At 40.2% G+C, this 26,280-nt stretch overlaps 5 protein-coding genes and 2 pseudogenes across 8 annotated transcripts in view; 1 reads left to right on the top strand and 6 right to left on the bottom strand.

Annotated features, from left to right (window-relative positions):
• Positions 1 to 13,264, bottom strand: part of LOC132858906 (histone H3-like) — a 136,213-nt pseudogene extending 122,949 nt beyond the window's left edge.
• Positions 1 to 26,280, bottom strand: part of LOC132858895 (uncharacterized) — a 338,173-nt gene that overhangs the window by 5,453 nt on the left and 306,440 nt on the right. The window lies entirely within an intron of this gene.
• Positions 1 to 26,280, top strand: part of LOC132858886 (ATP-binding cassette sub-family G member 4-like) — a 116,310-nt pseudogene that overhangs the window by 67,847 nt on the left and 22,183 nt on the right.
• Positions 1 to 26,280, bottom strand: part of LOC132858879 (cytoplasmic dynein 2 heavy chain 1-like) — a 133,786-nt gene that overhangs the window by 101,089 nt on the left and 6,417 nt on the right. For 3 of the 4 annotated variants that reach the window (XR_009649654.1, XR_009649655.1, XR_009649656.1), the window contains one exon: positions 23,406 to 24,009. The exons of the other annotated variant lie outside the window; for it this stretch is intronic. The gene's annotated coding sequence lies outside the window, so the exon portion shown is untranslated. Of the gene's footprint in view, positions 1 to 23,405; positions 24,010 to 26,280 lie in introns of those variants that run through there. 4 annotated transcript variants of the gene reach the window in all.
• On the bottom strand, positions 1,185 to 12,475 carry LOC132859409 (histone H2B-like). The gene is made up of 2 exons (XM_060890166.1): positions 12,003 to 12,475; positions 1,185 to 1,270 (listed from the first exon to the last, which is right to left on the bottom strand). The coding sequence occupies exons 1-2, from the start codon at positions 12,466 to 12,468 to the stop codon at positions 1,185 to 1,187; spliced, it is 552 nt and encodes a 183-aa protein (XP_060746149.1). The 5' UTR covers positions 12,469 to 12,475.
• LOC132859106 (histone H2A) lies at positions 16,385 to 16,742 on the bottom strand. Its single transcript, XM_060889701.1, has one exon. It carries the CDS (start codon positions 16,649 to 16,651, stop codon positions 16,385 to 16,387), a length of 267 nt encoding a protein of 88 aa, XP_060745684.1. The 5' UTR covers positions 16,652 to 16,742.
• Positions 17,006 to 17,943, bottom strand: LOC132858916 (histone H1-like). The gene has a single exon (XM_060889470.1). The coding sequence runs from the start codon at positions 17,867 to 17,869 to the stop codon at positions 17,258 to 17,260; it is 612 nt and encodes a 203-aa protein (XP_060745453.1). The 5' UTR covers positions 17,870 to 17,943; the 3' UTR covers positions 17,006 to 17,257.

Below are 26,280 nucleotides of genomic sequence, written 5' to 3'. Positions count from 1 at the left end.
GCAAAAACCTTGGATAGTGTACTACTGCTGTGTGTATAGTGGCCTTGAGCAAAGCTGTACGGGCCGCCCTCCACAGGCCCTGTAACTGTTTAATAGAAGTCTTGTGTGGTTGTTGGTGTGTTATTAAGACCTGCCGCTAATATGACCTGTTGTGTGTGTAAATATGCCGGTAGTTTCCATAGGACTTTGGTTAAGTGTAGAAAATTCGCCCCAGGAAAACTATCTACCTGAATGTTTGGGTTCTTAATTATGGGGATGCGACTCAGATTAGAATCCCCTATGAAAACTATGGGCTTGTGTATTTTAATGAACCAGTCTGCTGATTTTCTGTTTGTGTTGATGTGTCTGTATGGAGCGTCCCTAAGTGGGACCCTATCCAAAGGCTCTTCGTTTGAGGAGTCAGAGGACACTCTGGATGGTTTAGCCACTACAAGATGCTTAGATTGGAGGGAGGGTTCAGAACGGGTTTTAGGTGGAGAAGATTTCTCTTCACGTCGCCCCATCATCCTTATCCCCTTCTGCCTAGCAGTGGTTTCAACCGTGTCCCTGTCATTCTCCCCAAACGTAGTAACGGTTCTAAAATGAGAAATGTTGTCAGAGTAGGTATTGTTGTGTTTGTTTAGTGGTTTTACTGCAGAAGGTGGTGATGGTGTAGGAGAGAAAGAAGGTGATATGGAGTGTTTGGTATTGTGTCGAGGTGGTTTTTTGTGGACCTGGGCCTGTGGAGTAGCGGCCTTTAGGAGTGGAGTGGCATGTGAAGGGCCCGCTGTGTCCAACGATTGGGACTGTTTGTCTAGAATGAATTGTTTGCAAATGGTCAAATTACTGTCAATTAGTTTTTGTTTATACCTATTACGGGCCCACTTCACTGCCACTTGCCACTCCAAATCCTCAAGGTTAGTGATCTGGGCTAAAAGGTTATTGATAACTGTGGTGTAATGTTCCTGTAAAATTACAATGTTATTGTACATCCAGTCAGTTGTGTTGTGTATGATTCTTTCAGTTGTAATGTTATTGGGTGAAGATGGTTTGATAAACTGAGTGAGTTTTTAACCTGTCTGACCATCCCTGTTGGGAAAGTGAATATCTAGTGAATTTTTAACTGTTTCCATGTGGCGTTGTGCCTGTATCAGTTTGAAATAAGTTTTTGTGAGAGCTTTATCCCATGTAACCTTACTGTTGTGTTATGTGGATGTCTGCATACTGTGTGATGTGGATGTCTGCACGTGTTCCTCATCTCCAGTTGGACTTTTAAAACCGAAAATCTGTTCTGCAGAGTAATCATGGTTATTAAAACACAAGGAGAAAGATAAACACAGTAAAATGAAAACTAACAAACCAAAATAAATAATAGAATTGTTATCACCCAACTTACTCTGATGGGAGACTTTGTTGGGTTTAAACTAACAAACCAAAATAAACAATACAATTGTTATCACCCAACTTACTCTGATGGGAGACTTTGTTGGGTTTAAACTAACAAACCAAAATAAATAATAGAATTGTTATCACCCAACTTACTCTGATGGGAGACTTTGTTGGGTTTAAACAACAAACCAAAATAAATAATACAATTGTTATCACCCAACTTACTCTGATGGGAGACTTTGTTAAGTTTAAACTGAAAAATAACCGGTTATGGTTAGGTTAAAGGCTACTGTAGAAGTTCTAAAGAGAAGGAACCGGTTATGGTTAGGTTTGAAATTGAGGGGTGGGGAAAGATAGGAAAACCTAGATCCTACTCTAAACAAGGGATAAGAAGCTAAAGACAACTTAACCCCCGGGTTGGGAGAATATTAATACAACTTGGTGAACCTATATGGCCCCACATGATGTTAAGTGCTAAGGTGTATATAAGTGCCATGTATCAAACTCCATCACTGAAGGTGATCACTCCAAAAAATCAATCACGCCATCACATCACTCCAAGAAAAAGTAGTAAGATTGTACCATGCATAACCAAACAGGATCTCCTACCCAACCCATTCCCGATCCCGAACATTAAAGCCCCTCGGATAGAATGTAGCCAAATCCCTAATCCACATAGCCTCCCTCCGCTTCCTTTCCCCAGAAGACCACAAAAGATTCGCCTCCAACCCAAAAATAATTAAATAAGACAAATCTACAGAAGCAAAATGCATTACCAGCGGTGTGTTACGATTCTGAAGATTGATATTATGAATGTGTTGTTTTAATCGTGCCTGCAATGTATTGCCCGTTTCCCCCACATATGTGCGGTTACAATGAGTACAAGTAATCAAATAGACAACATTCCGAGTCAGCCACACGGGATAATGCAACGTGTCCCCTAGGACCGGTCCACAGGACTTTTGGCTGACGGAAATGCGTCGTCCAGATCGGAGGTGCCACAGCAGGATCCGAGGAGAAGGAAGATCTAAATTTTTGCAGCAGTAAGTGTTCACTCTGAAACTTCTGAAAATGATTTTTTATGGTAAAATTCACCATTCTGGACCGGATGTTGTACATCATAATAAGCAGGATGACATCTTCGGTGTTGGGCTCCACGGTCGGTCCCTGACTGTGTAAATAATGTAAAGTGTGATTTTTAATTTTACGGAGGAACCTTTTGGAGTAGCCTCTCGTTCGAAGGGCTCTAAAAAGAGTCAGAGTGGCCCCTTCAAAATCCTCCCGTCTGGAACAAATTCTGTAAAACCAATTAATTGGGATTTAACTAACCCTGCAAATGTATGCCTAGGATGAAAACTATGTTTGTGAAGAAGACAATGTGTATCAGTTGGTTTAAAATACACTTTTGTCAACAATGTCTTACTACCCTCAGAAGTAGGAGAAAAGAACACCGTAGTGTCCAAAAAATCAACCGAATCACTATGCATGTGTGCCTTAAGTCTAATAGTCCTATGATGTGTATTGGCTAGAGCAACAAAACAATTAAACGACTCCAAACCGTGGGGCCAAACACCAAAGATGTCGTCCAAATACCTAAAGTAAAGAACAGGAATTTCCGTGAGTTTGGATTGCAACGTATATTCCCAATGAGCCATATAAATATTAGCATAAGAAGGAGCAAACATCTTACCCATTGCTGTACCCTGAATTTGTAACCCTAACCCTAACCCTAACCCCCAACCCTGGAGGTGTGAGGCGAACGTGCTAACCACTAGGCCACCATGCCCCCTTATTATTTTAATGACAAACAAACAAACAAACAAAAATAAAAAAGATAAATAAATAAAAAAAGGCAAATCTCGTCTGATCTCGGAAGCTAAGCAGAGTTGGGCATTCATTTACTTTACTGTTTGAATTCTGTAACAACATCATCTTAATATTCATACCCTGTAGATAATGTTTTGATAGATTCAAACAGTTTAAAATCACTGTACAAATGACCTGATTAAACTCTCTAAAACCTCCTGCCCCTGTCCACCACCCACATCTATTAAAAATGCTCCTGTATAATTGTTCAAACTGACTTCAGCAAGCTAACTACCTTTATAGTCACTATGATGTTGCGTAAATGAAATGATTAGTGAAGTTCTCTAAGTAGACAACATACATCTGTCACCAAGCCCTTTATCACCAGATCTGACTAATCACTAGTCTAAATAGGATTTAGTGTAAATCCAGTAGTCAGGGTTGTGAAAAGTGACTTTTTAATGGACTTGAATATTAGAAATAAAATAAACTTATTCATATTGTGGAAATAAACTAAATTCTTGTTATCTAAGCTCATCAACTCCTTTCAGGATTTTAGTATGGAATTTAAACTGACAGCTATGGTCGCTAGCAGGTTAGCTAACATTAGGCTAACGATTATATTTACATTTAATTCTTCTTCTTCTTCTTTTTATTATTATTATTATTATTATTATTATTATTATTATTATTATTATTATTATTTTGTTTGCATTTTTAACACCTACACTTCAAAACACTTATTTACTTCAGTTAAATATATTTTATTATAATAATAAAGATAATTTGCTTGGACTTTTTTAATTATATTGATTAGTTTATAAAACAATATGTAAAGGTGAAAAATGTTCTGTAGATGCACAGATTTGTTGAAGTTTTGATGAGTTTGAACAATAGAAGAATTCATGAAGTTTGAAACCTGAGTTTATTTAATGCTTTTTCATAATACAAAGCAGTGAAAGGTGATTCAGTCACATAGACTGTTGTTGTTCTAACTGTGTGAAGAGGTTTGTAAATGTGAACACAGTAATCATAAATACATGTCACTAACTTTAAAAGAAATTGTACATAAGAAAATACAACAATCCTTTTCCGCCATCTGCTGGTAAAACGATGTTATGACATTAAGTAATGTGTCATCTGTTAAACACATATTCTTCTGTAACTGTCTGAACATTTCTCCACCTTTTATAATGAACTTTTGTCACACTTACATACCTCCTGCATTTTCTGTATAGTGGACACCAGGATATCTCTCTCTCTCTCTCTCTCTCTCTCTCTCTCTCTCTCTCTCTCTCTCTCTCTCTCTCAGAAAGCAAATATGGTCTTCCATTCTGAAACAAAATAAACAACAACAAATATATTACAAAACAAACATATATGTAAATATACTGGAAAATATAATATATTAAATAATACATTCTATTTGTGTAAGAGCTTCTGCTACACCAGTTTCTACCCACAGTCTAAAAACATGCAGATGAGGTAAATTCAGCTCACTATGAATTGTTCTTAGGTGTATAAGTGTAAGTGTGTGTGTGTGTGTGAGAGAGAGAGATTGTGTGTGTGTGTGTACCCTGCCTGCAGCCCAAGATGCTGCGATAGGCTGAAAGAGCGCAGTAACAGATGCAGCACATTGTGTGGTTCACATACTGTGGTCACATGTCGAAATCTAGTGGAGGTGTGTCGCAAGGAAAAGAAAATTCAGTTCTGAGATATAAAGTCAGAATTATTTTTTATTATTAATGGTGCTTTGCAAAGCAACATCCTTACTATTCTACATACTCTTCCGGACAAAACTTTGGCACGTAACTTGTCCCGCAGCTTTTGTCCTAGACCCATGAATGAGGTGTCAAATCGACCAGCTCATTGAGGAGAGGTGTGCTATGACTTTTATAAGCAATCCGAGTACCGCTACATCCGGTACCGGGTCTCAAAATGGCCTTTTTTCCCTTAGACTCCCATTATAAATTTTGGAGTTTTATAACTCGGCAAGCTTTTGAACTATCTACACCAAACTCGGACAGCTCCTTTAGGGTGATACTCTGAACAAACTTTTATATTGGTGTACCGACTGGCCTTCCGGTTGTGCCGCGGCACCGCCCCCAATATATGCAAAATCAAAAAACTTTTTACAACATGGACATGTGACATATCAAAACGCTCAGAACAATGAGGGGAACTTCCTCACATGTAATTTGATTTCGATTCCCGCCTCCACCTTGTGTGTGTGGAGTTTGCATGTTCTCCCCGTGCTTCGGGGGTTTCCTCCGGGTACTCCGGTTTCCTCCCCCGGTCCAAAGACATGCATGGTAGGTTGATTGGCATCTCTGGAAAATTGTCCCTAGTGTGTGATCACGTGAGTGAATGAGTGTGTGTGTGCCCTGCAATGGGTTGGCACTCCGTCCAGAGTGTATCCTGCCTTGATGCCCAGAACCTCGACCCTGGAGGTGTGAGGCGAACGTGCTAACCACTAAGCCACCATGCCCCCACGTGATTTCATGTGAAAATAAAAAAAATGCACAACACGGACATGTGACATATCAAAACACTCAGCACAATGAGGGGAACTGCCTCACATGTATTCTGGTCACGACATGTCACGTGATGTCATGTGAAAATCTAAATTTAGCACAACGTGGACATGTGACATATCAAAACACTCAGCACAATGAGGGGAACTGCCTCAAGAGTATTCAGATGACGTCACATGCTCGTCTGCACTAGCCTCAGAGATTTGCCACGTGCAAGCACCATTCACTTTTTCTTCAGGAAATGTACGTTCTAGTTATTATTATTATTTAAAATGAGGGGGAAACAAGCTTCCATATTTTTTCTTTCCTTTGCTGCTGTAACATAGAATTTACCCACTGGGAATGAATAAAGGTAAATCTTATCTTATCTTATCTTATCTTATCTTATCTTATCTAGCTTATGTTTGGACCTCTGTCTGTTTCTACCTTTCAGTTCTTTTTTATGTTTAGATTGTCTGCTTTTGATTCCTGTAATAAACTCCTCATATGAATTCTAATGCAACTCCTACAGTGGATTCCTTTTAAAGACAAAAACATAAGAAATGACATAAGAAAACATTTTCTTACAAATCAACAATATATGATCTTGTCATAAAAGTTATATTCTGTTCTTCAGATCAATCAGAACCTGAAGGATCATTTGAGGACAGAGAAGATCACAGTGAAATGGTGCAAACAACCAGATGGAGTTGTGTTTCACAAGCTGAAAGAAGATAATAATACTCCAGTAGTTAATAAAATCTGATCTCTAAATCTGAATTTTTAAGTTATCTTTAGATAAATGCTATTTTTGAACTAACTGTTAATCTGTTATATTTACTATATTAGCATAATACTTATATGATGTTAAATCTCTTTCTATAAGACTTCAGAAAATGTCTTGTGAACAAAGTTCTTTTTACATTATTTTATCATTTTATTTTTATATTTTGTGTGATACTTTGGCAATGAAAATATTCATCTATTTATTAAGATTGTTATTTATCACTTTAATTTTTAACTTTAATTCCTCACTGTTTGTGTCCTTGTGTTGCACAAATGATTTGTAAAAGTTTTTAAATTTTTAAAAGGATTAAAAGGAATCCACTGTAGGAGTCGCATTAGAATCCATATGAGGAGTTTATTACAGGTATCACAAGCAGACAATCCAAACATAAAAAAAGAACCGAAAGGTAGAAACAGACAGAGGTCCAATCATAAGCTAGATAAGATAAGATAAACTAGATGGCGACCGCAGTATGTGAACCCCACAATGTGCTGCATCTGTTACTGCGCTCTTTCAGCCTATCGCAGCATCTCGGGCTACAGGCAGGGTACACACACACACAATCTCTCTCTCTCTCTCTCTCTCTCTCTCTCTCTCTCTCTCTCTCACACACACACACACTCTCTCTCTCACACACACACACACACACACACACACACACACACACACACACACACACACACACACACACACACACACACACACACACACAATCTCTCTCTCACACACACACACACACACACACACAAACACTTACACACACAAACAAATTCTCTCTCACACACACAAACACTCTCTCTCACACACACACCGACACCCACACACACACACAATCTCTCTCTCTCACACACACACACACACACACAAACACTTACACACACACAAATTCTCTCTCACACACACAAACACTCTCTCTCTCACACACACACACACACACACACACACACACACACACACACACACACACACACACACAATCTCACACACACAAACACACACACACACACACACACACACAATCTCTCTCTCACACACACACACACACACAAACACTTACACACACAAACAAATTCTCTCTCACACACACAAACACTCTCTCTCACACACACACCGACACCCACACACACACACAATCTCTCTCTCTCACACACACACACACTCTCACCCACACACACACAAATTCTCTCTCACACACACAAACACTCTCTCTCTCACACACACACACACACACACAACCTCTCTCACACCCACACATACACACACACACAATCTCACACACACACACACACACACACACACACACACACAATCTCTCTCTCTCTCTCTCTCACACACACACACAATCTTCTCTCTCTCTCTCCCTCTCACACACACACACACACACACACACAAAAAAAGTTTAAAAGAACAATTTTTAGTGAGCTGAATTTACCTCATCTGTATGTTTTTAGGCAGTGGGTAGAAACTGGTGTAGCAGAAGCTCTTACACAAAGAGAATGTATTATTTAATATACTATATTATATTTTCCAGTATATTTACATATATGTTTGTTATGTAATATATTTGTTATTGTTTATTTTGTTTCAGAATGGAAGACTTGAAGATTTGTCTTCTGAGAGAGAGATATCCTGGTGTCCACTATACAGAGAATGCAGGAGGACAAGGTATTGAACCAAACTAAATGACCTATTTAATTTAATAGAACATAATGACAATTGTTTATGGGAAGTGAATAATTAAACTCACATACCATAAAGGGAGACAGAGAGAGAGTCCTGAAAAATGGTTAGCCAAAGAGAGTGACAGACATCGTAACCCAAAGACTTCCAAGATTTTTGTGGAAATATGTTATTTGTGTGAACTAACATCTTTTTTATGGTTTCATTATAAAAGGTGGAGAAATGTTCAGACAGTTACAGAATCTTCAGTTTTCTGAAACATTTCTCAAACATTGTGCACCCCGCTTTTAACACAAGCTTAAACAACGTGAATGACGTTTTCTTTTCAGGGCTCTCAAGTTTTGAAGACAGGCAGACGTCACCTTCTCCGTCTGGGGTGTTACTATCACTGACCACAATTTAACCAATTACCAAGTATTTGTTCAATTTTCATTTATTAATTTGTGTTTGTGTGTGTGGAAGATTGAGAGAGAGAGAGAGAGAGAGAGAGAGAGAGATTATGACTAGTGTTGTTTATTATAAGTGTTTGTTGACTTTATGGAGCCCTTTATCATTTGTAATGTTGCTCCCATTTAAAACAGTTCAGCTCAAGCCCAGCCATATTTAGGGTCATGATTGAGGACAATGTCCCGTCGAGAGACAAGCTGTTTCGTGTTGAGGTTTTGTTCAAACCGACCATCGAAAAAACCTTCTCGAATGAGTATTGGTTGTAAATTGATTGTTGCGTTAAATCTTACCCAGATAGTTCTATTTTCTGATTGGCTATTGTGGAGCCTCTTTTTTCTGATTGGATGATAAGTGTCAGCTCGACTAAGAACTCTGGGGAGACGCATTTGTTTCCTGCCCGGTTCCATAGAGACAGCGGAGCAGACTGATACATTTTGGGTGCTGCGGCATACAGCCGTACACAAGATACCGTACTAAATATATAAAAGCAGAAGAATAAACATTGCTCATGTTTATCAGTTTAGCAAGTAGACTATGGTTATGGGTACTGAGGTTTGCTCCATGGTCTGAGGTTACTTGTGTAGGAAAAAAACTTGGACAGCTGTAGTTCAAGACGTACAGATGTCAAATTTATATGAGGAAATAATGACACCAATTTCACTATATGGTCAATTTGAAATCTTAAAAGTGTATACAAGGAATTTAAACTGCTTACAGGTGGATACTGTAGAATAATTTTGTTAATCTAGTCATCCATGTCTGGCTTAGTGGTTAGCACGTTCGCCTCACACCTCCAGGGTCGGGGTTCGTTTCCCGCCTCCGCCTTGTGTGTGTGGAGTTTGCATGTTCTCCCCGTGCCTCGGGGGTTTCCTCCGGGTACTCCGGTTTCCTCCGCCAGTCCAAAGACATGCATGGTAGGTTGATTGGCATCTCTGGAAATTTGTCCGTAGTGTGTGATTGCGTGAGTGAATGAGAGTGTGTGTGTGCCCTGTGATGGGTTGGCACTCCATCCAGGGTGTATCCTGCCTTGATGCCCAATGACGCCTGAGATAGGCACAGGCTCCCCGTGACCCGAGGTAGTTCGGATAAGCGGTAGAAGATGAATGAATGAATAGTCATCCATGTCCGGTCCCTGAAGGATCAACTGGCGAATTATGTTCAGCCATAAGTTCCACACAGAGGTGAAATACATCCTCATCACAAGGGTAGTCCTTAAATAAACAGTCTTGTAAATGACCAGTTTTGTTTGATCAACTGGATGGAAGAAATTCTGCATTCCATATAAACTGGGAACAGCAAAGCGAAGGTCGACCACTGGCAGCATGTTGGTTGTGAGTTGTCTGTATCCTGTGGCAATTCCAAGCACTTACTGTTTTAACAAGAACCTCCTTCATAATAGATACAAATAAGGAAAATTTCTATTATCTTATGTATACAAATAACACCTATACTGAATATTTTAAAAGGTTTGTAAGAAATAAAAAATGCGTTGTGTAAAAAGATGATGATGGTGAAGATCTTAATGAAGAACAAGAAGTCTATTCCAGCATAGCAGTGACAAAATGCATGAAGTACTGTACTTTGGGTTCACTGGAGTCAGTAAGAACCCAGAGCAAATCCTGCTCAAGCATTATATACTGTTTTCCTCTTTGTAGTTTAAATGAGGTTCTTCTTTGAATGTGTATCGAGCGTAAGAACTGAGTGTCTCCCAAATGGATGGGTCACACTTTGTTATTTAGCCAGATGTCTTTAAATCACGGTCACATATACTTTGTGTTGGTATTGTTACAGTTGTTATCAACCAAATGGTCACTTTAAATGGTAATCGCGGTCACATAGACCCTTTCTTCGTGGTGATCCCTGATGTCCTGCTGCCGCTCCCATATTTATAATTCAATCAAGTTTATACGTTTAGTATAACTAAACAATGTTTAATAACTCAAAAAATACGGTGTTTTTTTAATTTCCTGAAAAATAATGGTTTTGGAGATACGAGGATTCCGCCCGACAGCGACGATATATAGTTCATTTACAAAAGAATGCCCTGTAAATTAACAGGGAACTTTAAAACTGTTTCATTGTAACTTTGAACAATGTTTTAAAGTTTTGAAGTCATGGTATCTTAAGTATGTAACCTAGTGAACCAGCATTAATGTATCCAATGATAGAGATTTAAGCACTTCTGTATGTCGCTCTGGATAAGAGAGTCTGACAAATGCTTTAAATATAAATGATTTTAAAGAGAAAGAAAAAAAATTAACAAGTTTTTATAAATTGTACACAATCAGCAGAAATATGACATAAAATAAAAATAAATAATAAAAACTTAGATTTAAATATAGATGTGAATGAAAAAAACACTAATTTAATTGTAATATATTGTAATAATATACAGTAAGCTAAGAAATATGTGATGGAACTTTACTGGCTAATTGTTTGTATTGTCAATGCAAACCAGTGCCATATTCCTGCTGAGGTAGTGTACAAACAAATTGTTTGCGAGCTAAAAACACAAAAGAACATGAACCGACAATCAAAAAACAATTTACCTTGGACTTTATTAAAAATGATTTGCTGATAGATGCTTGTAAATATGTGTAAATGAGTCTACAATTTTAAAGCAGATATGACAATTAAATGTATGATTGTAAAATACATGATACTTGAAAGAATGAAAACTTTATTGAAAGATTTCATAACTTTCATAACTAAAGTTTAGGGGAAAAAAAAAGCGCAAAACCGTAGCAAAGCATTGAAATTGTAATTACAAACTAGATTTGTAAAGTTTGTCAGGACAAACTTTGATGTTGGCTTTGACAAGGCAAGTATTCGCAAAGGCCGGTGCTTTTTGGAGGCGAGTGCACATAAGGGTCAGTGTTACTTTTGGAGGCAAGTGGACAGAAAGATAGGGTGCCAAAACATTTAGAGGCAAGTGGAGACGAGCACGTGACGTCATCCGAATACTCCTGAGGAGGTTCACCTCATTGTTCTGAGTGTTTTGATAGGTTACATGTCCATGTTGTAAAAATTTTTTGATTTTGCATAATTTGGGGGTGGGGCTGCAGCACAACCAGAAGGCCAGTCGGTATACCAATTTAAAAGTTTGTTCAGAGCTGGCCGAGTTTGGTGTAGATAGTTGGAAAGCTTGCCGGGTTATAAAACCTCCAAAGTTTATAATGGGAGTCTATGGGAAAAAAGGCCATTTTGAGACCCGGTACCGGAAGTAGCGGTACTCGGATCGCTTCGAAAAGTAATAGCAACAAATTTCAGACCAGGGTCTACAACATATCCGAATATGGTGCATGTGGCTCAAAAGCCCTAGGCTGCATTAAATTTTATAAATTAACAAAATTTTAGAAGCCAACATAATTAAAATACAGAAAAACCGATATAATACGTACGTGTCTCACACGCAGAAAGGAGATTTGCACGTTGTATGAAAAAGTGGGTGGCTCTTAAAAGAGCCTTTGTGTTGATAAAGATGGCGGTAAGGTGCTTGGAGCTGGTGTACTTGGTGACAGCCTTTGTGCCCTCAGACACGGCGTGCTTGGCCAACTCTCCGGGAAGCAACAGACGCACGGCAGTCTGGATCTCCCTAGAGGTGATGGTGGAGCGCTTATTGTAATGAGCCAGATGAGAAGACTCACCAGCGACGCGCTCAAAAATGTCGTTGACGAACGAATTCATGATGCCCATAGCCTTAGAGGAGATACCGGTATCAGGATGAACCTGCTTCAGGACTTTGTACACATAGATGGCATAACTCTCCTTCTTGGTCTTTCTGCGCTTCTTGCCGCCTTTACCTGCCGTCTTGGTCACGGCTTTCTTGGATCCCTTCTTGGGCACGGTCTTAGCTGGTTCAGGCATGGTGTTGCTGTTCAAGTGAACTACGAGAGAATGAGTAACACCTACCTAGCGGCTGCTCTATATACAGGCTGACATTGTAATTATGCACAAGAAACAAACATGTTATTGGTCATAATCCCAAAACTCCTGATGCGGAGCGCCTCCTCCCGGTCCTCCTACACACTTACTCCTCCCCACTGTGCTTTGTTCCCCTTCTGCCATTTTACACTCAGCTTTGTGCTTTACAAAAGAAAAGGGGAAAAGAACTTTTTTATACCACCAAACTTTACACACACTACATAAAATAAAAAGATAGAAATGTATATAAACCAATTAATTTATGATATTTTACTAAAGAGCATTTATTATATAAATTGGACATTCTTTTATACGGCTTTTGACGTTATTTGCGCACACACGCACGGTAAAGAAGGAAAATCTCTTTGTGGATATTTGGGTGGCTCTTAAAAGAGCCGTTGTGTTGACGTGGTTCGGTGTTGAACGTTTATCCGCCGAAGCCGTACAGAGTGCGTCCCTGGCGTTTCAGGGCGTACACCACATCCATGGCGGTGACGGTCTTTCTTTTGGCGTGCTCGGTGTAAGTGACGGCGTCGCGGATGACATTCTCCAAGAAGACTTTGAGCACACCGCGAGTCTCTTCATAAATCAGACCGGAAATACGCTTAACACCGCCACGGCGAGCCAGACGGCGAATAGCCGGCTTGGTGATGCCCTGGATGTTATCGCGAAGGACCTTGCGATGACGCTTTGCGCCCCCTTTGCCGAGTCCCTTACCGCCTTTACCTCTACCAGACATGATGCTGCTCTCTCGAAGTAAAGCTGAAGATCACAGAGGCCGAATATTTATCCTCCATCTCCTGGACCCAGTTGAGAACAGGCAAGGAGGCGGGTCTAAGACCAGCGCTCACACAATAGAACCCGTTCATAAACAAAGAGAAAGCCACAGCTTTTAACTTACTAGTGTATTTTTCTGCTGCAACCTCTCTGTACACACAAGGATCATCATCATCATTATTATTATTAGAGTTGTTATAAGTCTTAGTAGTAGTAGTAGTAGTAGTAGTAGTAGTAGAATTTTACCCAAGGTATACAAATTGAGTATTTCAATAAAAATATACAGACCAACACCCAGCAATGTATAGATGTTAGTAACAGCACTCTGTGGTTGTACAACATTAACCTGCACCGTTTAGATGTAAAACATCCATTTGAGCACATCTGTGGCTTGAGAACTGTATTCTATACTCCTAGGTCCAATACTAGGAGCCCATGTTTAACCCTGATAGTAGATTACAAGCAACAAAGAAAGGAATGTAAAGACAACATTCAAGAGTCATTTTATCAGCTGTAAAACACAAAATATTACAGAATCTATAAGGTTTATAGTCTAAATGAGATAAATATTGTCTCCAACACTAATCTCATTCTAAAACTCAGTGTCATTCACAAAGAAAGCTCATTGAAGTCAAAATTCAAATATCAAATGTGGGTCAAAAGAAAACATCACTGTTCTACTTGAAATATTTAGTCGACACCATCTAGACACAGACCTCACTGTAAATGGGATCATTTGAACAGCTATGTTAGATTCCATGTATATAAGTTATAGATAAACAAGACAACAGCTATTGTACTGAAAGCAGAGCAATGAAGTGTGATTGTGATAGTTGTGCGTGACTGCCAGAATCTGGAAATCAACAGATTTCAAACTGGTTATTAATCACTGTGACACACACACACACACACACACACACACACACACACACACACACACACACAGTTAAGTCCATATATATTTGGACACATGCAACATTTTCATACGTTTGGCTATGTATGCCACAGAATAAATTGAAAATGGAAAAAAAAAAGATGCATTTGAAGAGCAGATGTTCAGCTTTAATTCAAGGGGTTGAACAAAATGATCAAGTAAAAGGTTCAGGAACTGCAACCATTTTTATGCACAGTCTCCACATTTTCAGGGGCTCAAATGTAATTGGACAAATGAATATAATCATAAATAAAATGTTCATTTTAAATATTTTGTTGAAAATCCTTTGCAGGCAATGACTGCCTGAAGTCTGGAGCCCATGGACATCACCAGAGACCGGGTTTCCTCCTTTCTGATGCTTTGCCAGGCCTTAACTGCAGCTGTCTTCAGTTAATGTTTGTTCGTGGGTCTTTCTGCCTTTAGTCATCTACTGTTGTCTTCCGTGGACGGCCAGGCCTTTTTATGTTGCTGAGCTCACCATTCCATTCTATTTTTTCTCAGAATCTACCAAACTGTTGATCTGGCCACTCCTAATGTCCCTGCTATCTCTCTGATGGATTTGTTTTGTTTATGAAGCCTAATGATGGCCTGTTTGACTTAGAATCAACTCCAGACCTGTTACCTGCTTAATTGATGAAGAAATAATGAAGGAATAGCCTACACCGCTATATGAAACAGCTTTTTATTCAACTGTCCAATTACTTTTGGTCCCTTGAAAAAGGGGGCTGGCTACTCTCAAGAGCTGTAATTCCTAAACCCTTCCTCCAATTTGGATTTAAATACCATCAAATTAAAGCCGAGAGACTTTCAGCCCACTATAAATATACAACTATAGCTTGAATATGTTTTGGTAAATACCTAAAAAAAAAAAAAAAAAAAAAAACTAAAATGGTGCATGTGTCCAAATATATATGGACATAACTGTATATGAAAATTGTACTCTACTTCTAAAGATTATCAGTCAAGAACTAAATGTATTGTTGCAATTTTGAAATTTGGCCAACAACATCAAATAGTATTCATAATAGTGAAGTTTTAATTATGTAATTTATTGCTTTTATATTAGTTTTCTTCTTGTTGTTTTTGTTAGAAGTAGAAGTAGAAGCAATATTCTAAAATGTAGCGCTGGGTAAAAGGAAAAAAAAAAACCTACTACTACTAATAGTAACCTGAAACTATTTGTAACCATTTTGAGTTTTTTTAATACAATTTACTACTAATACCACCACTACTACTACTACTACTATCAGCAGCAACAGTACTAGTACTACTACTTAAAGGAGCAAATAGAAGCAAAATTGGCAATCAAACATTCATCGTAATTTTAGAGCTCTGTACCTGAGGTTATAATTAGCTCATAATAATCAACACTGGTGAATTTAGCTCTCTTTCTGTTTAAACACAAAACAAAGAATAAACAATTTTTTGTCCATGCTACTATATTTTAATATTTAATTACAAATTAGATAATAATACTAAGAAAATAATACTAATAATTCAGCCTTCTGTTTCTTTACTCAGTAAGGCAATAATCTCATTTTCCCAGCTCCAGTTGGACTCTGCTTTATTAAATACTCAGATATACTAAGAGGAGATGACGACTACATGTGGTCTTTGAGGACATTATATTTATAATCACACCTTCCAGTGTCACCCACATGAGGATGAGGTTCCCCCTTAAGTCTGGTTCCTCTCAAGGCTTCCTCTCAGGCTTGTTCATCAGGAATAAATACAAACACATTTAAATAAGTCTAATATTAACCTTGAGTTTTTATTTTATATTAATCTCTATATAACTTTGTTGTGTTCATGTTCTGTAAAGCTGCTTTGAGAGACGTCCATTGCTAAAAGCACTATACAAATGAATGTGTATTTATTTATTTATTTTCAATTACTCTTCTTATCCCTGAACACAATATTCCTAACACAAACACTCTGTACTCTCCATCTTTAAATCATTTCTGTAAAGCAGATACACATACATGAGATATAAATATATATATATATATATATATATAATTAGTGTGTGTATATGTATATATGTGTGTATGTATAAATTCATATATATATATATATATAAAAATTAATTAACACAAAGTGAACTTTATATGACAAACTCAGCTCCCACACACAGATATGAAGAAGTGCTCATTTATCAGAGAGAATGTGATGTGGAATGATACGGGTCTTCTTGTTGTCACGGGCGGCGTTGCCAGCCAACTCGAGGATCTCAGCGGTCAGATACTCGAGCACGGCGGCCAAGTAAACCGGAGCGCCGGCACCGACGCGCTGGGCGTAATTACCTTTACGCAGAAGCCTGTGCACACGACCCACGGGGAACTGCAGTCCGGCCCTGGATGAACGAGTCTTGGCCTTAGCCCTAGTTTTACCGCCGGTTTTGCCTCTTCCGCTCATCTTGTAGCTCAGATACGTTCTAAGAACAACAACGAAATAACAGCGCTGTTCTTCTAGCACTCTGTGATATAACCGTCACGTCATCTCTCTTATTGGCTAAGATCCTTGTGACGGAAAAACCAATCCGAAACACGCCGTAGAATTCCAGGGTCAGTCCATCATTGTATTGTACGCCACACGCCCCTCCCACTCCCGTGTGTGTGGGCGCGCGTGCGTTGTGTGTGAGAGTGAGAGAGAATGAAATCAAAATAAAAAAAAGACTAAATGCATATCATTGTAGAGAGAAAATATTTTGTAAACTGATTTATGATCAGTATCTTGATTATTCACTGGTTTTATATCTATAAAGCATATATTATTATAGAAGAGAGTAAAGACAAATGCACATGGATTTAAAATGTAAACTGTCCAATTGTCCCTAGTTGTTCATACGTTTATGTGAAGGTGAATGTACAAGTCTGTAGCTGCCTAAACACTCGGTACAGAATCCACTAAAGTCATCATTTTGTTTATCTTATTTATCAGAATAGGAAACAGCTGTTTAAGGGAAAATATGGGTGGCTCTTAAAAGAGCCGTTTGAGGAGTAAAAAACATAAGAAACACGTTTACTTCTTCTTGGGAGCCTTTTTGGCCTTCGCCGCTTTGGGCTTTACAGCCTTTACCTTCTTGGGGGTCGCCGGCTTTTTGGCCCTCTTGGGGCTCTTGGCTGCTTTCTTGGGGGTCGCCGGCTTTTTGGCCTTCTTGGGGCTTTTGGTGGCTTTCTTGACGGCAGCGACGGGCTTCTTCGTCTTCTTGGGAGACTTCTTGGCTGCGGGTTTTTTGGCCGCTACTTTCTTGGGCTTCTTAGCCGCGGCGGGCTTTTTGGCGGCCGCCTTTGTCGCGGCTTTCTTTGCGGGCTTCTTAAGTTCGGTCTGCTTCTTGTTCAGCTTGAAAGATCCAGACGCGCCGGTCCCTTTGGTCTGCACCAGAGTGCCTTTAGTAACGAGGCCCTTGACGGCGAGCTTGACGCGAGAGTTGTTCTTCTCCACGTCGTATCCGCCGGCAGCCAAAGCTTTCTTCAGGGCGGCAAGAGACACGCCGCTCCTCTCCTTGGACGAGGAAACCGCTTTGACGATGAGCTCGCCGACGCTAGGGCCTGTTTTCTTGGTCCTCGAAGCTGCCTTCTTCTTGGGCGCTTTGGCCGGCGCGGCGGCGGGAGCGGGAGCGACTTCAGCCATCTCTCTCTCTCTCTCTCTCTCTCTCTCTCTCTCTCTGGGAGCTAATAGTAGAATAAACGAGTGTACCGCTGTACGCTGTGTAACACAGGATCCTCCCTCCTCTCGACCGGGGGGCTGGGCTTAAAAGTAAGCATGAGAACGTTGTAGACTCAACCGGCCGAGACTGAACGACTGCGCTTCCGAGACACAATGACAAGTGTGTTTTTCTCACGGCGTTTCTCAGCGAAAATACGACGCTGCAGACAAGATCCCGAGCGTTCAACATGTTTGTTGAGCAGGGACTTTGTTGCTCGCTACGAGCTCGCTTTGGGTCTCGGGAAAAAGGACAATGTCGCGCAGCGAGCACAAAAGTGTACAGTGCGTCTGGGGCTCGCTCCGGCTTGCAGCGCATTTGGGGCGATGTGGCGTGTAAAAACTAGACAAAAAGAGGCTCGGGGCTTGTAAGTCGTGTTTACTGAGTTGTGGGAGAACCTTGTGAATGACACTGATGTATTTGTATCGACTGAGTGTTGTGTGTAATAATTGTAACGGAGCTCCGTTTGTGCTGCGTAAAGCACATGTATACTAGAGACAGACAGACAGTGCGAGTTGTGGGTGTACATTTGCGTGTGTCTTTGTTTATGTTCGTTTGTTTAGACTTGTTGCTGTTGTTGTGTTCCCCTGTTTGTGCTTGTACAGTACCTGCTCGTGCTCTCTCTCTCTCTCTGAGACACCCTTCTCCCTGACAGCACTCAATAAACTTCAGCTAGTGATTAATTAAATAAAAAAAAAAAAAAGTTTAATTTCTTTATTACCTCTGATTGAGTGATGAATTACATGAAAGTTTTTTCATAAAAATAATTTACAACATTAAAGGAATAAAAAGAATAAACTTTGATAAAATTCCTTATTAATTTTCAAAATGAGTTTAAATTTTTTTCAGGAATTCATTTCAAATTTTCAGCTTCTAACATTCACTTTAAAAAATCACTAATTCTCAGCTCAGAACGAGCTCTTATATGAAAAGTCACTTAAAATGTTTACTCACAGTTCATGTTAAAGTCTGTAATCCACCTGAATTGACAGTTAACTGTTTATCAGTTCATTCATATGAATGGAAAAAAGAGAGAAAAGTGGGCAGAGAGCTGACCCTGATGTGGAGTTAAGAGTCCTGGTGCCACCCACTGTACTTTTAGTTAGTTTAGATTAGGGTATGCAGCTAGTTTTTCTTTGCTGTCAATTTATTTAGCTCAAAAAAAAAAAAAGACATCTCTGTTTTTAATTCTGTTCATTTCTTTATGCTGTCAATGTTTTACCTTTGTGAGTCTAGCTCCACTGTCCCTTTGTGTCCTGAGTCCTCATGTAATGTCTGTAATTTCTCGTCATTTGGATCATTAAAGTAACAAGCTAAAGTAATAAGTAATACTTGCTTTTCCCCTCCTAAATTTTCATGATTTTCACCTCTTATATTAATAGATATGACATCATTATATATAATTAATTGTGTAGTAACAAAGTGTCCACTTAAATGATACAAATTCTATGCAATTGAGCATGGTGATTATTCTGGGGAAGGAACAGATTGATCTTTTGTCCTTTACCTGGTCTCTACTGAGGAGCGCTGCTTCTTTAGTGTCTTTTCATATAATACTGAACTCCTTTGGGGAGATTTTCATTTTGTTGTTGTTTTTTTTCACCGTTAAAATAAACATAAAGCATCATAGGATCTGGGGTTTATTATATTTAATAAAAATTACATTCAATAACCAATAAATAAATATAATGAATTTACTGACAGTCACTATAACTCTAATGTCTAACATTTTTAAATGCTGTCTATGTTCAGTTTAACATTCTTGCTGGTTTGACATAAGTCTGACATAAAAAGTCTGATGTGGATTTAATGGATGTCTGTATAAAATTGAGCTGGATTTAATGGATTATTGTATAAAATACTGAGCTGGATTTAATGGATGTCTGTATAAAATTATGATAATGATGTGGCCAAACAAACGTACTGTGAGGGTCCGCTGGGAACGTTTGGCAGAGTCTCCGGTCAGAGAGATCTTCAACTCCCACCTCCGGCAGAGCTTCAACCAGATCCCGAGGGAGGTTGGAGACATTGAGTCTGAGTGGACCATGTTCTCCATCTCCATTGTCGATGCGGCTGCGCGGAGCTGTGGCCGTAAGGTCTCCGGTGCCTGTCGTGGCGGCAATCCCCGAACCCGGTGGTGGACACCGGAAGTAAGGGATGCCGTCAAGCTGAAGAAGGAGTCCTATCGAGCCTGGTTGGCTCGGGGGACTCCGGAGGCAGCTTGATAGATACCGGAGGGCCAAGCAAGCTTCAGCCCGGATGGTTGCAGAGGCAAAAACTCGGGTCTGGGAGGAGTTCGGTGAGGCCATGGAGAAGGACTATCGGTTGGCCTCGAAGAAATTCTGGAAAACCGTCCGGCGGCTCAGGAAGGGGAAGCAGTGCCCTGCTCACACTGTTTACAGTGAGAGCGGGAATCTGCTGACTTCGACTGGGGACATTCTCGGACGGTGGAAGGAGTACTTCAAGGATCTCCTCACCCCACCAACATGTCTTCCACTGAGGAAGCAGAGGCAGAGGGCTCAATTGAGGACTCATCGATCCCCCAAGCTGAGGTCACTGAGGTGGTTGAGAAGCTCCTCAGTGGCAAGGCACCGGGGGTGGATGAGATTCGCCCTGAGTACCTCAAGTCTCTGGACGTTGTGAGGCTCTCTTGGTTGACACGCCTCTGCAACATCGCGTGGCGGCTTGGGACAGTGCCTCTGGACTGGCAGACTGGGGTGGTGGTCCCTCTGTTTAAGAAGGGGGACCGGAGGGTGTGTTCCAACTACTGCGGGTTTCGTCCCGGTTGTGGAACACTGGACCATCTCTATACCCTCACCAGGTTGCTGGAGGGTTCATGGGAGTTTGCACAACCAGTCCACATGTGCTTTGTGGATCTGGAGAAGGCATTCGACTGTGTCCCTCGTGGTGATCTGTGGGGGGTGCTCTGGGAGTATGGGGTCCGGGGCCCTCTGCTAAGGGCTGTCCGGTCCCTATATGACCAGGAGCCAGGAGGTTGGTTCGCATTGCCGGCAGTAAGTCAGACTTGTTCCCGGTGCATGTTGGACTCCGGCAGGGCTGCCCTTTGTCACCGGTCCTGTTCATTATTTATATGGACAGGATTTCTAGGCGCAGTCGGGGGCCGGAGGGAGTCCGGTTTGGGGACCACGGGATTTCGTCTCTGCTTTTTGCAGATGATGTTGTCCTGTTGGCTTCTTCAAATCAGGACCTTCAGCGTACACTGGGACGGTTTATAGCCGAGTGTGAAGCGGCAGGGATGAGAATCAGCACCTCCAAGTCCGAGGCCATGGTTCTCAGCCAGAAAAGGGTGGCTTGTCCCCTTCAGGTTGGTGGAAAGCTCCTGCCTCAAGTGGAGGAGTTTAAGTATCTTGGGGTCTTGTTCACGAGTGAGGGAAGGATGGAGCGGGAGATCGACAGGCAGATCGGTGTATCTTCTGCAGTGATGCGGTCGATATACCAGTCTGTTGTGGTGAAGAAAGAGCTGAGCCGCAAGGCAAAGCTCTCTATTTACCAGTCGATCTACGTTCCTACCCTCACCTATGGTCATGAGCTTTGGGTCATGACCGAAAGGACAAGATCCCGGATACAGGCGGCCGAAATGAGTTTCCTCCGCAGAGTGGCTGGGCGCTCCCTTAGAGATAGGGTGAGGAGCTCGGTCACTCGGGAGGAGCTCAGAGTTGAGCTGCTGCTCCTCCACATCGAGAGGAGTCAGCTGAGGTGGCTCGGGCATCTGTTCCGGATGCCTCGTGGACGCCTCCCTGGGGAGGTGTTCCGGGCATGTCCAACCGGGAGGAGGCCCCAGGGAAGACCTAGGACACGCTGGAGGGACTGTGTCTCTCGGCTGGCCTGGGAAAGCCTTGGTATTCCCCCAGAGGAGCTGGAGGAAGTGTCTGGGGAGAGGGAAATCTGGGTGTCCCTGCTCAGACTGCTGCCCCCGCGACCCGGCCCCGGATATGCGGTAGGAGATGGATGGATGGATGAATGGATGTGGCCAAACAAAGAAAGCAATAAACATAATGTGTAAAATGTGTATACACAGTGTGTGAAAATCATTTCAGGATATTTTCAAATATTCTGAATATGATCTTCAGTCAAACCCAAGACCCAGGACTTTCATTCATTTTCTGAATTTGTCACATCTAAGGGGAAATTATTGGTGGACCCAGAGTGTAAAGAAACAGTGTAAAGAAACCAAGTGAAAAGGAACTGAGTGAATAGGTTTAATCAAGTTAAAATGCAACAGAATTAGAATAGTGATAAAGAACATGTCGATCCATGTAGACATTGTACATCTCCAGAATTGTGATTAAAAAAAAAACGCACAATGGTTACATATAGTTGAAGGTTACTGTTATTATTATGTTTTTTTTACCCAGTGCTACCTTTGCACATTTTAGAAAATTGCTTCTACTACTACTTCTAACAAAAACAAGAAGAAGAATATAAAAGCAATAAATTGCATAATTAAAACTTCACAGTTATGAATACTATTTGATGATGTTGGCCAAATTTCAAAATTGCAACAATACATTTAGTTCTTGATTGATAATCTTTAGAAGTAGAGTACAATTTTCATATACAGTGAGGTCCATATATATTTGGACACATGCACAATTTTCGTTTTTTTTTTTTTTTTTTAGGTATTTACCAAAACATTCAGACTATAGTTGTATATTTATAGTGGGCTGAAAGTCTCTCAGCTTTAATTTGAGGGTATTTAAATCCAAATTGGAGGAAGGGTTTAGGAATTACAGCTCTTGAGAGTAGCCAGCCCCCTTTTACAAGGGACCAAAAGTAATTGGACAGTTGAATCAAAAGCTGTTTCATGGACAGGTGTAGGCTATTCCTTCATTATTTCTTCATCAATTAACCAGATAACAGGTCTGGAGTTGATTCTAAGTGTTGTATTTTCACTTGGAATCTGTTGCTGTGAACCTACATCATGCCTTCAAAGGAGCTCTCCATGCAAGTCAAACAGGCCATCATTAGACTTCATAAACAAAACAAATCCATCAGAGAGATAGCGAGAACATTAGGAGTGGCCAGATCGACAGTTTGGTAGATTCTGAGAAAAAATAGAATGCAATGGTGAGCTCAGCAACATAAAAAGGCCTGGCCGTCCACAGAAGACAACAGTAGATGACTAAAGGCAAGACTCGCGAACAAACATCAACTGAAGACAGCTGCAGTTAAGGCCTGGAAAAGCATCAGAAAGGAGGAAACCCAATCTCTGGTGATGTCCATGGGCTCCAGACTTCAGGCAGTCATTGCCTGCAAAAGACTTTCAACAAAATATTAAAAATGAATATTATATATATATATATATATATATATATATATATATATATATATATATATATATATATATATATATATGAACAATATATAATATTCATTTTTAATATATATATATTAAATATTATATATATATATATATATATATATATAACAAACAGTGTCTACTTATATACATGTAATCTAACATAGCTGTTCAAATGATCCCATTTACAGTGAGGCCTGTGTCTAGACGGTGTCGAGTAAATATTTCAAGTAGAACAGTGATGTTTTGTTTTGACCCACGTTTGATATTTGAATTTTGACTTTGTTACGAACCCCCACTTTCAATAATGCTCGTAGAGGAGGGGGCAAGTAACATTAAAGGACACGCAAGTCAAAAAGGACAGTTTTGTCGGTTTATTATTTAGCTGCACTCATGCATCACGGGCAACTAGGAATTATCACATAAAACACACCCCAAACACATACACAAAAACAAAAGAAGAAAACAAATGAACCCAGAAAAGGACACAGCGTATCAGCAATGGCTGGGCAAGAAGACGCACACACGAAGCTCAGTTCAACACCACCGGTCGTCAGCACAAATCTGACGGCCAAAAAGAGCTTCCCCTCAAGTATGTACCGCTCTCACAGAGAGCTAAAGACTGGTAGTCGCAGTGGCCTGGCGACAGGAGTTCTTCCCCCTGGGGTACGACGTCGGCCCCCCTTTTATCCCCACCCGGCGCGTCAATCAGAAATGGGCCGCAGGTGTGCAGGGGCAGAGCTTACCCTAAAAAAAAAGGAAGACCCAGTCAATAGAACGGAAACACACATCAATAATCATAAATCAAGGCTTAGGCCGTAACAATTTCAATGAGCTTTCTTTGTGAATGACACTGAGTTTTAGAATGAGATTAGTGTTGGAGACAATATAGCTCATTTAGACTATAAACCTTATACTGTAGATTCGGTAATATATTGTGTTTTACAGCTGATAAAATGACTCCTGAATGTTGTCTTTACATTCCTTTCTTTGTTGCTTGTAATCTACTATCAGGGTTAAACATGGGCTTGGTTTATAATGTACCCAGACGAACGGGGAACACCAGGCCTCCTAGTAGTGGACCTAGGAGTATAGAATACAGTTCTCAAGCCACAGATGTGCTCAAATGGATGCTTTAAATCTAAACAGTGCAGGTTAATGTTGTACAACCACAGAGTGCATTTACTAACATCTATACATCGCTGGGTGTTGGTCTGTATATTTTTATTGAAATACTCACTTTGCATACCTTAGGTTAAATTCTACTACTACTACTAAGCCTTATAACAATAATAAAAATTATAATGATGATCCTTGTGTGTATATAGAGGTTGCAGCAGAAAAATACACTAGCAAGTTAAAAGCTGTGAGATAAGAGATGTTCCTTCTTTACTTTCGTCAAAAGCCGATATATATTTATATAATAGATGCTCTTGAGTACAATAATATACAAGTTAATTGATTTTATATACATCTATCTTTCTCTTTTGCTTTCATATTGTGTGTGTGTAAAGACTGTTGGTAGAAACAGGATTTTTTTTCCCTTTTTCTTTTGTCAGAAAGCACAAAGTTGTACAAATTTGTACACAGTAATAAATAAATAAATGTAGAAAATTGAAAGTGTAAAACGGCAGAAGGGAAACAAAGCACAGCGGACACAGTAGACGAAGAAGAACTAGACAACACTAGTAGATAGCAGTAGATATCCCTCAAGTCTATACTCGTCTCTCACACTTTAGGGCTTTGACTATGTTCTCACATCAGATTAGCAAAGCAAGCTAACCATAGTAGCTACTCAGAGTCAGCTGTAGCACCAAACTTGTCTTCTAATGCCCTTCAACCTTTGCGTTTATTCCCAATGTCTGTACATGTCACCGAGAGCTCGTATACTGTATGTGAAGGTGAACCTACACTGAGGTTAGAAAGTTTTATTCTGCTGTGAGGTGAAGTTAGGAAACACCAGACCACACGCTCTGGAGGATCTGAGAGGAATCTTTACAGCTTGGCTGTCACAACTAATCTGTTGAATGACAAAATGTTCATGAAAACCTGATTATCTGTCGCTTTGTTTCTCTTCATCAGGATAATGAAGTACTTCAGTAGCTGGGAATATAAAGAGCAGTAGGACACACTCTGGATAAATAAACACACACTTTCATTTCAGCTTTAAACAGGTCTCACAGCTACCAATCAAAATGTAGGAATATTACACTTCAAATTTCACTCCTGGGTCATTCATTGAGTCAGGGCTAACATAAGGGTCAAAGGTTAGGTCGTGTCCATGGTAACAATAACTCACACAACAAAAGCAGATTTACAAAAGCATCAGAAAGCAGCGTTAAGTGCGTTAATAAACACCTTGTGTGTTTACATTAGGTTTCTCACATTAGCATGAGATCAGTTCTGCTTGTTCTCAAACATCACACACACAGAGACACACAAACACACACACAATATACCTGTTAGGTAACAAATCAGCTGTACAGGCTCACGTGTATGTGTGATTATATGAGACGTACCGTATCAACTCATTGGTAGCAGTAACAGAGAGACAATATCAGGGTCCATCTTATTTATAAAAGTTCACACCTAATTAGTGTTCTTGGTGGAAGTGCAGTCATTAGGAGGGCTAGTTGGTGTTCTGAACACTGAAATTTATATCTAATTAGCTTCCTAACAAGAACGTCTTACACTCCAAATCCATACTTAAGTGTTTAGCACTATAGATTGTCTGCAGCTGTTCTCTATCAGGATAACTGCAGAGAAACACAAACACACGTTAGGACTGCGCTTTAGTGGTGAAGTCCAAGTATAAATAGATTCAAATGAAAGAGCTGAGTTGGTTTATGACTCACTCCATGGTACAGTTGCGCACTATGGAGGTAAAGCAGGATGTGAGTGTGTGGCGTCCCACAGCGCCTCCAGCTGACATAGAACAAACAATCTGAATATTCTCCAAACCAACCCACTCTAGACTTTCATCATAAAACCCCTGGTACGTCAACACCTGAGAGACGC

Source organism: Tachysurus vachellii, chromosome 16, assembly GCF_030014155.1.
Source record: "Tachysurus vachellii isolate PV-2020 chromosome 16, HZAU_Pvac_v1, whole genome shotgun sequence".
Classification (NCBI taxonomy): domain Eukaryota; kingdom Metazoa; phylum Chordata; class Actinopteri; order Siluriformes; family Bagridae; genus Tachysurus; species Tachysurus vachellii.
The sequence above is the reverse complement of the archived record's forward strand: the minus strand, read 5'-3'. Positions and strand labels throughout refer to the sequence as shown.

What these genes read in the sequence shown, in the direction of transcription:
- LOC132858916 (XM_060889470.1), bottom strand. Translation starts at nt 17,869, where the DNA reads ATGGCTGAAGTCGCTCCCGCTCCCGCCGCCGCGCCGGCCAAAGCGCCC.
- LOC132859409 (XM_060890166.1), bottom strand. Translation starts at nt 12,468, where the DNA reads ATGCCTGAACCAGCTAAGACCGTGCCCAAGAAGGGATCCAAGAAAGCC. An exon ending in CCTTTCTGCGTGTGAGACAC is followed by an intron (nt 1,271 to 12,002) that starts GTACGTATTATA and finishes ATTACTCTGCAG; the next exon opens with AACAGATTTTCGGTTTTAAA.
- LOC132859106 (XM_060889701.1), bottom strand. Translation starts at nt 16,651, where the DNA reads ATGAGCGGAAGAGGCAAAACCGGCGGTAAAACTAGGGCTAAGGCCAAG.